This window comes from Rhinoderma darwinii, chromosome 3 (assembly GCF_050947455.1).
Source record: "Rhinoderma darwinii isolate aRhiDar2 chromosome 3, aRhiDar2.hap1, whole genome shotgun sequence".
NCBI lineage: Eukaryota > Metazoa > Chordata > Amphibia > Anura > Rhinodermatidae > Rhinoderma > Rhinoderma darwinii.
In genome coordinates this window covers 136,594,886-136,609,707 of record NC_134689.1, presented here as the reverse complement: position 1 = coordinate 136,609,707, position 14,822 = coordinate 136,594,886, and the positions used below count along the sequence as shown (strand labels likewise).

Genomic DNA, 14,822 nt, shown 5'->3' with positions numbered 1-14,822 from the left:
CCCAGTTGGACATAACTTTAAACACGCCCAGTTGTACTTAAGAAAGGCTCATTTGCATAAATATAAAAATGCTCATAACTTGGCCAAAAAATGCTCGTTTTTGGAAAAAAAAACAAAACTTTACTGTTATCTACATTGCAGCGCCGATCTGATGCAATAGGAGATAGGGGTTTGAAAATCTGGTGACAGAGCCTCTTTAAATCAACAACAAGACACAGTTGGGAGCCACAGCAAGACATAGTAAGAGCTGAGATTTTCATCAAAACGACTGATATTCCCTTATGTGGAAGAGTGGCAGTTGAGCCCCCTCAGGTCCTAGGCCCTGGGTGTTCGACTGTAATCTCTGCATCAACTAAAGTTACACCCCTGGTTTACTCTAGGCTAGATTCACATGAGCGTGGGGAAACTAAGTTGTGAGAAACGTGACGTTTTTCACGTCCAAGGTGCCTCGTACGCGTACTGTTTTCACGGATGCCCATAGACTTCAGCCTATGGAGGGATCAGTGAAAATGGAACAAAATAGGACAGGTTCTATTTCACTACGGCCATGTGAACGGCCCCATTGAAAAACGCGTCTGTGTGACGGCCGTTGTTTCAACGGCCGTCACACGGAAGTATTCAACGTTAGCGTGAATCTAGCATTACTCTGCTTTGTTGTGTAGTGTAAGTGGCATTTTCTACAGGGTCTAATCTACAGGGGTTATTTTGGTAGCACATTTGTGTATAGAATTGGTACATACAGATGTAGCCGTGTTTATTTTGACTAACGCATTAAATGCACAGTGGCAAGATCCTTTATCTTCAGTTTTTCAATGACTTTTCAATAGCTTTTGTTGTGTGGCATCACGCTGCAGCAAGGTATCAAGATAAAGATGGCTACATCCATACGCACATGGCAGATTTGTTATGGAAATGTCTGCGTTATATTGTACTGTTTCTCTGAATGGGTTTGTTTTTGCAATATGTGCCATACCATTCAGATGTATAGAAGTGAACAGTTAGGCCCCATGCACACGAACGTGCTTTTGCAGCCGCAATTCCCCACAAATACACGAGAGAATTGCGGCCCCATTCATTCCTATGGGTTCATGCACACGACCGTGGTTTCCATGGTCCGTGCATGGCCCAGGAGCCCGGACTGCAGAAAGAACGGGCATGTCTTATTACGGCCGTGTTCTGCGGGCCAGGCTCATAGGAAACAATGGACGCGGCCATGTGCACGGCCCGCGATTTGCGGGCGGCTTGCGGTTGACACTCCACTGCCGGCCGACCAGAAAATCACGGCCGTGCACATGGCTATGGTCGTGTGCATGAGGCCTTACAGCTATTTCTGTTACAAATCTGTCATGTGTTAACATGACCTACCGCCTCATGCACATGACTGTATTATGATTCGGTACAACTTCCAAGTTGTATGGAACCATAGTAGGGCACCAATAGACTTCTATCTGGGCCCTCCTCTACCTCTGTATTTGTCCGATTTTATATGGAGGCATGAAGCTTCCACACAGAGGCAGATGGAGCTGCCATACAACTTCCTGCACATGGCTGTGCCATGTGCATGAAGTCTAAGGCCCCATGCACACGACCATATATTTCATCTGTAATTACGGACCTATTCATTTATATTGGCCACGGACACCTTTCAGTATTATTACTGATGGGTGTCCGTGCTGAAAAAATTATAGAACCTGTCCTATTCTTGTCAGTAATTACGGCACGGACTCTCCCATAGAAGCCTACAGGAGCTTCCGTAAATACGGACGGCTACAGAAGTGCATCCGTAAACCGTCCGTATTTACAGAAGCGTTGCTATGCAACATGTTGGTGACATAATTTGCAGTCTCCCTCTTTTTTTTTTAGGGATCTGTATATACGGATGAAATACGGATCCCTATTTATGGATAGATGAAAATACGGTCGTGTGCATGGGGCCTAAGAGCGGCCACTGAACTCTATACACCAGTAGCAATTACACCCAACTGAAACACTATATACTATGCCAAAAGGCAATCTATTGAATCTATGTAAAATGTATGAAAATGTATGTTTTAGTAGGAGTTTTCTGTCTGCTAAAACGGTACAAATGTATTGAATTTATGCACAGAAATGAGACACATATGTTCATGATTGTGAGCAAGTATTATACATTGTCTACAAATAAAGGACATAGAACTTTGTAATAAAGAGCAACAGTAACATACAAAGGTAACAAATAAACTTTCCAGCAAGTACAAGCGTTAAATATCACGCACGCACATACTTAGGCTGGATTCACATGAGCATTTTACGTCCCTCGCTGCGGGACAACTGTCCCGTACTGAAAACATGATTACAGTACGGGACAGTTGTCCCGCAGCGAGGCAGTGACACCTAGCGTCATAGATAACTATGATGCTAAGAGCCCAACTCCCTGCAGTTTGTTCGTTTCGGGACTTGCGGCCAAAATAAGTTCCGTCCATTACGGACTGAACATGCTCGTGTGAATCCAGCCTTATAGTAAAATACACCAAGCATACTTATTTCAAAAGCTATTTCCTATTTTACAATGACAGAGTAATTTCATTCTAAATACTTATTTACACAAGAGTGGCATATCTCGGATGTGAAAAACTGTCGTTTTTCACGTCCGAGGTGCATCCGTGCTCTGCGCTACGGGACGCGATGTCTCACATCCCCCATAGATGAGAGTCTATGGAGGGATGCGTGACGCATGAAAAAAATAGGACATGTCCTATTTTCTCACGGACCCTTCACACGGTCCGTTGAAACAATGGCCTTGAAAACGGCCACATTGAATTATATAGGTCTGTGTGTTTCAACGGCCGACACACGGATGTTTAACACGTTCGTGTAAATAAGGCCTTAAAGAGAGAGTGTATGAGACTAGAAAACCATAGCTGCCTTCTTCCAGAAACAGCGCTACTATGATCTACAGGCTTTGTCTGATATTACAGCTCAGCCACATCAACAAACAGAAGACTTGAACTGCAATTCTAGTGCATCTCAGGAACAGTATAGTGATGTCTGTAGGATTTTGGATTTCAAGTGATAGCTGTGAAGTCCACCAAGATTTTCAGCAGGTCCCATGTAAGTCAAGTAGAGCACAAGAAAACTAATACCAGTACTTAGTTATTAGCAGAAAATTAGCTGATATATAGATACCAAAATGCCAGACTTCAAAGCTCACGATAAGTTTTTCAGAGGCCACTTTCACCTGACAAGTAGTGACCTTCCATGATACCCTCTCCTCGTTTGATAAACTGTATGCTGAAACAGGCAGTTTTAAGACGATTACACTATTGAGTTACAGATACAAACAGGATTACTGTTGCTTTAGCATGGAGAATTGGATTTCCATTCTTTGAGAATGACCAAAAAACCCTCATCAGACCTTCCCGGCACAGCTGGTATTCATTTGGACACGTTGCTCCATGTATCCTATACTTATTGCACAGCTTGTTTTCATTTACTATAGAGGAATCCACAAAGATGAAGTGATCACTGTCAGCTTCAGGAGCACATATCCCCAAAATATTTCATATATGTTTTATATTTATCTCCTCTATACTAAACCCAATGTCAAGTTAATCATTGATACAGTATAAACATCTTTCTTTACAAATGCCAAATATGCAGCGCACATGTAACACATTCCAAATGAGGGTCTGGAGCTTGTAGGGTATTTTCTAAAGCAATAGAAAAATAATCGGGAACCAGTTCTATTAAAAAATATTGAAAAAGACTAATAACATTTTCTTTCATGTGTCACAAATCCTAAACCCGCCGCCATAGAAATCTATGGTTCCATTGAATACCTCTGGGTGATCCAATGATGCAACAACTTTTTTAACCCCATGTATGTATTCAGAAAAATGGTGAAAAACAATGATGAATCTATCCCACTCCGAAGTCTGCACATTATGGGAAAGTATCTCTATTATACAGCATCCAAAGGAGATTCATACAGAATCCAACAGGAAAAACCTCTGTATGTCACCATATGAAATTCGAGGCATACAGACGTACAGTAGGGCTCCATAGAAGTGTATGGTGCTGTTCTACGGCTTTGTGCAGAGTCCTTATACTTTTGTGTGCATGAGTCCTATGTCTGTATACTTTTTTTTCCCATACAGATGTTAAGCCTTATGTAAGCTAAACATGTGGTGTGAACAGGGCCTTAGAACGGCTTTTATGCTTGTTGCCCATGTAGTGGAATTATGCCCAAAAACTTAGATGTTGCTAATTGTATAAACTCCCTGTATGACTGGGCTGTCAGTATCAACTTAAAACCTAAAAAAGTTGTGTGAACTCCATCCGTGTGGTATCAGGTTAAATGGAAGAGTATAACCAAATATTAGAAGCTGCTTTAATTGAAACTCCATTTCAGTCTGGCAGCTGGTTGCAAATTGCAGATCGCTTTGACCATTGCTTCCCAGTTCACTCAATAATCTCAAGCATAAGGCAGCTATAATGTAAAGGTCACGCAACAATACCTCTAATGTTATTATGTTACTTCTCCTCTGTCAGACCAGTAGAGCAGCACATGTTTGACAATTACATTAAACTCATCAATGATAGGACAGTGCTAGCTTCAGTTATCAGATAACCATAACATGTGGCAAGGATATTGAATACTGCTACCATCATAAACACTGGATTACAGGATTATAAATTGTCCCTTTCTCTGGTGTAATAGTAGAGAAGAGCATTCCACTGTCACCAAATATCAATTTTATACCCCCACCGTCTTTCATATTTGAATAAGCTCTCAATGTAATATAAGTGAACACTTGCAAATTTACATAAATTGGCCACTACATTGCTACTACACTGCATGCACAGAAATTCCCAATAGCACCCATCCCCCATCTGCCCCCACTATCAATTTTGTCGCATGATAAAAATATTTAAATATAAGGCTCTGATCACATCACGGCTGTGTTGTGCGTTTGGGGTATACCCATTATAACCAGCAGAAAATGAAAAGAAATCCACTTAAAGAGGCTCTGTCACCAGATTCTGAAATCCCTATCGCCTATTGCATGTGATCGGCGCTGCAATGTAGATAACAGTAAAGTTTTTTGTTTTTTTAAACGTTCATTTTTGGCCAAGTTATGAGCTATTTTATATATATATATGCAAATGAGGTTTGAAATGGACAACTGGGCGTTTTTTTTTCGTTATGTCCAACTGGGCGTGTATTGTGTTTTTAACTGGGCGTGTTTACGTGTATGATGCTGACCAATCAGTGACCAGTCAGTGTCATACACTCATCTCCATTGATTTACACAGCAGCGATGTGCAGCCACATAAACAGAGATTAACATTAATCAAGTGTCCTGATAATGAATACACATGATCATCCAGCCTGGACGTCATGTATATTCAGAATCCTGACACTTCTGAATCTTTCCTTTGAGATTTCTAGCACGGGAAACGAAATCTCGTGAGATTTCGGAGATAAACGAGATCTTGTTTCCCTTGCTGCAAATCTCACAGAAAAGATTCAGAAGTGTCCTGATAATGAATACACATGACGTCCAGGCTGGATGATCATGTGTATTCATTATCAGGACACTTGATTAACGTTAATCTCTGTTTATGTGGCTGCACATCGCTGCTGTGTAAATGAATGGAGAGGAGTGTATGATGCTGACTGGTCACTGATTGGTCAGCGTCATACACGTAAACACGCCCAGTTAAAAACCATACACGCCCAGTTGGACATAACGAAAATAAAACGCCCAGTTGTCCATTTCAAACCTCATTTGCATATATATATAAAATAGCTCATAACTTGGCCAAAAATGAAAGTTTTTTTTAAAAGAAAAACGTTACTGTTCTCTACATTGCAGCGCCGATCACATGCAATAGGAGATAGGGATTTCAGAATCTGGTGACAGAGCCTCTTTAAGGATTTTGCAAACTGCAGGCATTACTTGGAAACAGCAGCAGAATAGGCCTGCACCAAATTTATAATCAATATGATTTTGGATATTGTATAACATTCTGTATGGCATGAGAAATCAGATGTAAAAAAAAAAAACAACTACATCATTAGTTTATGAATAGACATTATTACCATTGAGCCATAACCTTAAAATCACCTGCCTAATATTGTGTAGATCCCCCTTGTGCTGCTAAAGCAGCTCTGACCCGTCGAGGCGTGGACTCCAAAAGATCTTTGAAGGTGTCCTGTTCTATCTGGCATGAAGACGTTAGCAGCAGATCCCTTATGTCCTGTAAGTTGTGAGGTGGGACCTCCACAGATCGGACATGCTTTTCCACCACATCCCACAGATGCTCGATCAGATTGAGATCTGGGGAATTTGGAGGCGAAGTCAACACCTTGAACTCTTTGTCTTGTACCTCAAACCATTCCTGAACAATTTTTAGAGTGTGGCGGAGAGCAATATTCTGCTGAAAGAGGTCACTGCCATTAGGGAATACCGTTGCTTTGAAGGGGTGCACTTGGTCTGCAACAATGTTTAGGTAGATGGTAACGCAAGAAAATCCAAGGTTTCCCAGGAGAACATTGCCCAGAGCATCACACTGCCTCAGCGGGCTGGCCTTCTTCCTACAGTGCCATCTCTTCCCCAGGAAAGCAGTGCACATGCACCCAGCCATCCACGTGATGTAATATGAGAACTTTATTCATCAGACTAGGCCACTTTCTTCTATTGCTCCATGGTCTAGTTCTGATGCTTACGTGCCCATTGTAGGCGCTTTTAGTGGTGGACAGGGGTCAGCATGGGCACTCTGACTGGTCTGTGGCTACACGGCTACAAACGCAGCAAACTGTGAAGCACTGTGTGTTGTGACATTTTTCTATCATAGCCAGCATGAACTTTTTCAGCAATTTTGCAACTTCTATGGGATCACAACACACGGACTAGCCTGCACTCCCTACTCGGATCATTGAGCCTTGAGTGCCCATGATCCAGTCTCCAGTTCACTAGTTGTCCTTCCTTGGATCACATTTGGTAGGTACTAACCACTGCATACCAGCACCAACACCCCACAAGACCTGTTTTTTGGAGATGCTCTGACCCAGTTGTCTAGTCACCACAATGTGGCACTTGTGAATGTCACTTAAATCCTTACGCTTGAACATTTTTCCGGCTTCCAATACATCAACTTCAAGTACTGACTGTTCGTTTGCTGCCTAATATATGACACTCCTTGACAGGCACTATTATAATGAGATAATCAATGTTATCCACTTCATCTGTTAGTGATTTCAATGTTATGGCTGAACAGTGCATTTCCCTTCTTTAAATTTTTTTTTAAAGAGCTACCACTAAAAAAGGCAGAGGACCCCCACATGATATTTTGCCTGAGGGTCTCCACCGATTTTGATCCAGCCACGGTATGAAGCCCTTTCAAAGTTAAACTCAGGGGCATGATTCCATGTGCTAAATTCCCTTTTCCCAAAGTGTGAATTAGGTTCTTACAAGAAGTTATCGCTGCCCCAAGATTAGAAACTGTTAGGAAGGTACCTGCTAGCAGACAGTGTAATTATATATTTATATTGGGCTTGAGGTAATTTGCTGTATTTGGGAAAAGAAATGTCAAATTAAAAATATTATCTACTTTAGACAACCCCCATTCATATTCCATATTAAGACAAATGGATATAATAGAGGGGAGCCCCCCACTCAGGCGAAGTGCGTCTCCCCCTGTGGAGGGCAAGATGCATCTGTGCATTATAGTAGCAGGTTCTCCTGATGATAACTGATTTAGATAGATCCGGACAGTGGGTCCTCCTGATCAGCTCATTGATGGGTGACTTGTTGGCTATTTCTGTACCTTCCATAGAATTGCATGTATCGGTATCGCGCATTCTTAACCACTGCTCCATACAAATACTGCTCGCGGCAGATGTGCTAATGAGGAGGGTTGAGGAACTGGGATACCCTTGATGGAGTCCCACTGATCTTCCATTTTAACAACTAGAATACCCCTTTAAATATTATGTACATTTACACTTTATAAATGTATATGATTCATTCCAACCTTAACCAGCATAGTTCTACTAATGAATAAGGAATAAACAGGAGACTTTTTCTGTTACTCGTATAAGAATGAATTGTCTGCCAATGTAAAACTAAAATCAGCATTATAAAGTTGTTCTAGTCTTATAAAAAATTGCAGAATGTAAACAGTCTAGGGGAGATTTATTAAGACTGGAGTTTCATACACCAGTCTTAAACCGATGTGCTTTGGAGTATTAGTCCTTAAAACGAACACATATTCTGCCCTTAAAAAATGAGTCAGAACAGCATGTTCATCGCCGCTTGTTTGCTGTATTTACATGGAGCAATGATTGCACGTATGGGGACGAACGATCGTTAATATGATTGTTCATCCGCAAATATTTTACCTCTTGTTGGCAGCACATTTCCTGTTTACACGGGGATCGGCTGATCATCGGCTGATTGCTGCTCTGCTTACGCAGGGCAATGATCGGGAACGAGTGTTCATACGAACACTCGTTCGCCCGATCATTGGCCTCTGTAACATTACCGTAAGATGCGCCAAATTTATTAAAAGACGCCACCCTCTTAATAAATTTGTCACATCTTGGGCTGTTCTAATGACAAAATTAGAAGTTACTGTAGTTTATGTTTTCTAAAATTGAATTAAATGTATATATTTGAATCAGAGTAATAAAAAAAATTCATGATAAAGAAAATAATAAAGGAAACATAAAAAAATGACAAGTAACCTTAGTGTGGAATGTTAAGGCCAGACATTGTGTAGGGAGACAGTGAAGCTAATTTGATTTCACCTTACGTCAAAAATAAATGTACTGTCAATGACTCAGTGCTGGATCTGTAACCATGACTAATGCCAGAGGACCATTAATAAGAGGCTGACAACAGCTACAGAACTATTTCCAACTTCAAATGAGAATTGCTGATTTACACACTCATCAGAAAATTATTCAAAGTTTGTGTTCTCTAAAAAGTATGTTACTATTTTATTATTTTTAAGTCCACTCATCTCTCCCTCAGCTTTTAGCATACGTTCACATATACCGGCAGTCATACAGGATGCACGAGCAAAAAACAAACCAAAAAACCCTGCAGTTTTACCATCATATTGTCGCATATTTTCGAGAACTATTACTATTGGATACCACAGTCACAGTATTATATTGCGGATTTAAATGCAGTTTTGTAAGGCATGCTGAAGTTTAAAAAAAAAATAACACAAGCCAATAAATTGGCGTTTGCAGCTTGTAACATGTAAAGTTAAATTCACACTTACACATGACGAATGTGTGCTGATACATGCAATTGATTCCCATTGTAGAAAAACCGCATATCACTCAGTATACATTTTTTTATGCATACAGTTGCATTGTCATAGTCAACTATGCTTTGAATATGGTTGAAATAAAGGTATACAACAGATACTGGTCAAACTAAAGTACAGTCTTTTGGCATATTGAATAATAGAAGTCTATGAGCACAATAGACAATTACATCTGGAGCCTTTCCCAACATACTCTCTATGGACAAAAGTATTGGGACACACATCTAAGGCCAAGTTCAGACGATGCGCAGGGAAAATTCTGCACCGCAGCCTAATTTTCGCACAGTTATTTTCCGCAATGTCTGAACTAAGTTTCCTAAAAATGTATAGAACCAAATGTAAAAAACAAAATCAATGGTGACAGTTCCGGTGCTAATGGTTTCCGTTTGTCTCTGTTGTGCAAGGGTTCCATCGTTTTGACGGAATCATTAGCGTAGTCAAATGAAATCAATGGTGATGGAAACGGAAAACTTTGGTTTCAATTTGTGTCTGTCAGGGCTCTGTTCCTGACGGAAAACTCAGACGGAACGGAGACCTAGCACAGATGTGAATGAAGCCTTACCCTATATCATGTATGCTTTATTAAAGAAAGGAAAACTACACAAAGATATAGCTATAGCATGCTGTGGTGTTAAAAAATACATAAATAGGAGAGGGCAGGGTAAGAAATACAATGCCATAATTCCATATATTATCTTAGTTAATATTCTAATAGAAACATTCTTACTAATTAACTGAATTTATTTATTCATGTTTTTTCATATATTTTCTAAAATCTTTAGTTCTGTACAGCCTCACTCTTGTCCATGGGTTGTGTCTAGTATTGCAGCCAAGCCTCATTCTTATTAAGGCCACATGCACACTTCAGTTGCCCGTCGTACAGCCGCTAATGACAGATCCGTTAAATCAACGGAAGTGTGTATGGCACGATAGAAATGAATGTGTCAGTGTGCTATCCGTTAAAAAAACGGAGAGCACTCTGTAGAAAACACCTGAAGTGGGGCATGAGGCCTGGGATGATATGTACCAGACACAGATCAAGGTCAAGAGTGGTACAGTTTTTGGAAAAAATAATTTATTCTTTGTTCCAGTGAAACCCCTTTAGGCTGAGTTCACACGGGGCAGATGCGCTGCGTTAAAGGCAACTGTGGTGCAGTTTTTCGCCCAGAATGTCTTCTGCGGAAACTGCAGCACTTAGCCGGCCTGGAGACCCCAGGAGACCACTGCAGCCTGTGATTCGCTGCAGCGGCGGTCACATGGGATGAAGCGTCACCCCAGGAGGCCAGCTCTCTGACATCATCCAGTCTGGCCTCTTGGAATTACTTTTCATCCCATGTGACCGCCGCGATAGCCTGTGATTGGCACAGCGGTCACATGGGATGAAACGTAATCCAAGGAGGCCGCCCTGTGGGAAGAAACACAGACTTCTGGGAAAGTATACATTTTTTTTATATTCTGAGTTGCGTTTTTTGCGTCGGAATCGCTGCGAACCCGCTGCAAAAAACGCAACAACTGCTATTTATTGCGGATTTTACCTCCCTATAGAATTTAATGGGGAAAACCCGCAACAAATAAGCAGCATTTACGCAAATGCAATTAAGATGCTGCAGCGCAGGTCAATTTCTGAGCATTTTTTAGGCTCAGTATTTACGCAGCATGTGGATGAGATTTGTTTTATCTCGTCGACTTTGCTGCGGATTTTCCGTCCACAATTCCGGACAGAAAATATGCAGCAATTCCGCTACGTGTGGATAAGCCCTTATGGTTAGTATTTTATATGAAAGTCATGAGCAGTCAGAAATTTTAAAAGGGTCCCCAACCCAAAATAAAAATACACTATAACTTAATCATTAAACAACACATCACTGAAAGAATGGCTCACGGTAAACATACCTTCTTCAAACTTAGTAGTTGCATTACATACTTGCTCTACTCCTTCTCCAGCAGAATTTGCGGCCTTGACAGTGAACAAATAAGTTGTGTTGGAGAGCAGATCTCTGAAGGTGTACACAGTATCAGCAGGCAAGACTGAGGAAGCGACACTTTGAAATGTTAGGATGTAATGAGTTATTATTCCATTTGGTCGTAATGGTGGATCCCACTGGACTAGTATAGACTGCCAACTTGTTGCTACACAGTGAATATTCTGGATGGAATCTGGAGCTTAAAATAGATATGCAACATATTAACTTTATTAAAAAATAACCACATAAAAAAAATCACCAAGAACAGATCCACAATTATAAATAAGATGCACAATCACAAAAACTTTGAAAATGCAATATAGAGATGCACAGTAAGGGTAGGGTACCGCTTATATATTTTTCTCTTATTACTGTAGCTGACAAGTGTTCTTTCGACCACTCTTTTCTTCCGTTTTTCATATGGTGGCCATGAATCTGCATTTAAACGTATAAGTTCATCTATTTTGTAGGCCGTATAGAGGTGTAACTTAAAGCTCCTGGACCCAATAGAAAATCTGTAAAGAGGTCCCACCACATGCCATATGCCATTTACTATGTAATACTGGTGTTTTCGTATGTGGCAGAGGGACCTTTGGGCCCCCTCAGGCACCAAGGACCAGGTGTAATTGCTTCCTCTGCACCCACAATAGCTACAGTATGCCTCTGAGACCACAATATTCAAAGCCATACTTCATAAATGTAAACCCAATGCCTCTTCCTGTCATACAACTTTATTTTTGTAATGTTTACGGCTTAAAACAATGTTTAATGACAACTAAACAAACTTTTTGAATAATAAATATTCAAAATTCCCCAAAAAGCTGTTTTGTTTATCATGTGCTTGACCTTAGTGCTAGATCCATACATGATTTAGAACTTCTTTGCCCCTTTTGGACTAATGTACACATAGTGGAAACTTCACAGCGATTTTAACTTAATTTGTATACCATGGATAGATTACTGGTCCTTCTCAATTAATTATAATATCATCAAAATGTTAATTTATTTCAGTCATTTAATTAAAAAAGTGAAACTCATATATTATATAGAGCCATTACACACAGATTGATCTATTTCGAGCATTTTTTTTCTTTTAATGAGGATGATTACGGCTCACAGTTAATGAAAACCCAAAATGTAGTCTCTCAGAAAATTAGAATATTATATAAGCCCAATTTCAAAAATGATGTTTAATACCGAAATGTTGGCCTACTGAAAAGTATGTACAGTACATGCACTCAATACTTGGTCGGGGCTCCTTTTGCATGAATTACTGCATCAATGCGGCGTGGCATGGAGGCGATCAGCCTGTGGCACTGCTGAGGTGTTATGGAAGCCCAGGTTGCTTTGATAGCGGCCTTCAGCTCATCTGCATTGTTGGGTCTGGTGTCTCTCATCTTCCTCTTGACAATACCCCAGAGGGAAGCATGAAGTGCTCTAAAATTACCTGGTAGACGGCTGCGTTGACTCTGGACTTGATATAACATAGTGGACCAACACTGTTGCTCAGTGGTCCAAAGTCCTGTTTTCAGATGAAAGTAGATTTTGCATTTCATTTGGAAATCAAGGTCCCAGAGTTTGTAGGAAGAGTGGAGAGGCGTCAATCCAAGTTGATTGCGGTCCAGTGTGAAGTTTCCACAGTCAGTGATGGTTTGGGGATCCGCGTCATCTGCTGGTGTTGGTCCACTGTGTTATATCAAGTCCAGAGTCATCACAGTCGTCTACCAGGAAATTTTCGAGCACTTCATGCTTCCCTCTGCTGACAGGCTTTATGGAGATGCGGATTTCATTTTCCAGCAGGACTCGGCACCTGCCCACACTGCCAAAAGTACCAATACCTGGTTTAATAACCACAGTATCACTGCGCTTGATTGGCCAGCAAACTCGCCTGACCTAAACCCCATAGAGAATCTATGGGGTATCGTCAAGAGGAAGATGAGACACCAGACGCAACAATGAAGGCAAGCTGCTATCAAAGCAACCTGGGCTTCCATAACACCTCAGCAGTGGCACAGGCTGATCGCCTCCATGCCACGCCACATTGATGCAGTAATTCATGCAAAAGGAGCCCCGACCAAGTATTGAGTGCATGTACTGTACATACTTTTCAGTAGGCCAACATTTCGTTATTAAAAATCATTTTTGAAATTGGGCTTATATAATATTCTAATTTTCTGAGATACAAAATTTTACGTTTTCACTAACTGTTAATTATAATCATCAACATTAGAAGAAAAAAATACTGGAAATAGATCACTCTGTCTGTAATGAATCTATAGAATATGAGTTTCACTTTTTGAATTGAATTAATGAAATAAATTTACTTTTTGATGATATTCGAATTCATTGAGAAGGACTAGTATATGAATAAGATAGAGTTCAGCTAGATTGCTATAAGAATAAAGTGAGGAGGAATTGTTTTTTTGTTTTTTTTATTATTATTATTTTCATTGGAGGGGAGGTAGAGTTGGATTGATGTGAAAATATGATACATGTTTACCTAATCATGTAATTGCATAGTGCATAAAAAATTCAAGTGTATTTTTTTTTTTACTATAGCACCTTTGCAATATATATCTTCCATATTCTTGTAACAATACCCAAGGAAGCTTAGCTTATGACAGTTAAGTCACGCTTTATTTTTTTTAAATATTTTTTTTCTCTATAGCTGTTCTAAACACATTGAAAGGCCACATTAATATGCTGCAGATTTTTGTGGTGGATTCCGCACCGAAAATCCACAACAAGGTACAGCACAATGCTAGAGAAAGGAAGCCCAACGTAATGTAGGCGCAGACGTAATGAAGAGAGCGCATGACAAGGTGGTTTGGGTAATGCTATAAGTTGGAGGCTAATTTTAAGGGGTTTGAGGGGTTAAGGAAAAGGGGATTGGCCATAGGGGCATATCTTTAAGTGGAGGGAGGATTATGATGTATAAAAGCCCTGGTGGGATAGAGACAGCCCTCTTTCCCGCTGGACAACAGAAGAAAGTTTTTCCCGCCCGCCCTTATCTTCTGTTAGGTTGCAGACGGTGGGTTTGAGATCTCACAGTAGCATTTGCGGTAGGAGGAGGGGTCTTTGAAGGCACGTAATAGGAAGAAGGAGAACAACATATGGCATTGTTGGAAAAGAACTCGGGGCATTTAACCCTGGGTAGTATCGTAGGGTCTGGGGAGTGGTTTCCCAGCTTGTATGGACACCTTTTCATCATTTTTTTTATTGCATCTATTACGTGATAAAGAAAAAGAAAAGATTTCTGTAATTGGTTTTAATGATAAATTCTCAACTGTTTTGCCTTTTCTAGTTTGCATGTATTCCAATACTTTACAAGATGCCGGTGCCGTTAAGAGCTCATTCCGTCAGACAAGCTCCTTGTCAGTTCAATCTCCAGCCCCTCCTGTCTTCTCCTGAACACTCATCTTAGCTGAATTCAGATCAAATCAAACAACCTTAAGTCGAACAGAACTCAGCTTAGATAAGCGTTCAGAAGAAGTCCGGAGAGACTGGAGACCGAGCCGAGACCGACCAAGCTCA

General features: G+C 40.6%; 1 protein-coding gene across 1 annotated transcript in view; it reads right to left on the bottom strand.

The window, feature by feature from the left end:
• PTPRQ (protein tyrosine phosphatase receptor type Q) overlaps positions 1 to 14,822 on the bottom strand; it is a 271,650-nt gene that overhangs the window by 116,412 nt on the left and 140,416 nt on the right. The window contains exon 25 of the mRNA XM_075859391.1: positions 11,218 to 11,487. Coding sequence (XP_075715506.1) covers positions 11,218 to 11,487 — 270 coding nt within the window. The remainder of the gene's footprint in view (positions 1 to 11,217; positions 11,488 to 14,822) is intronic.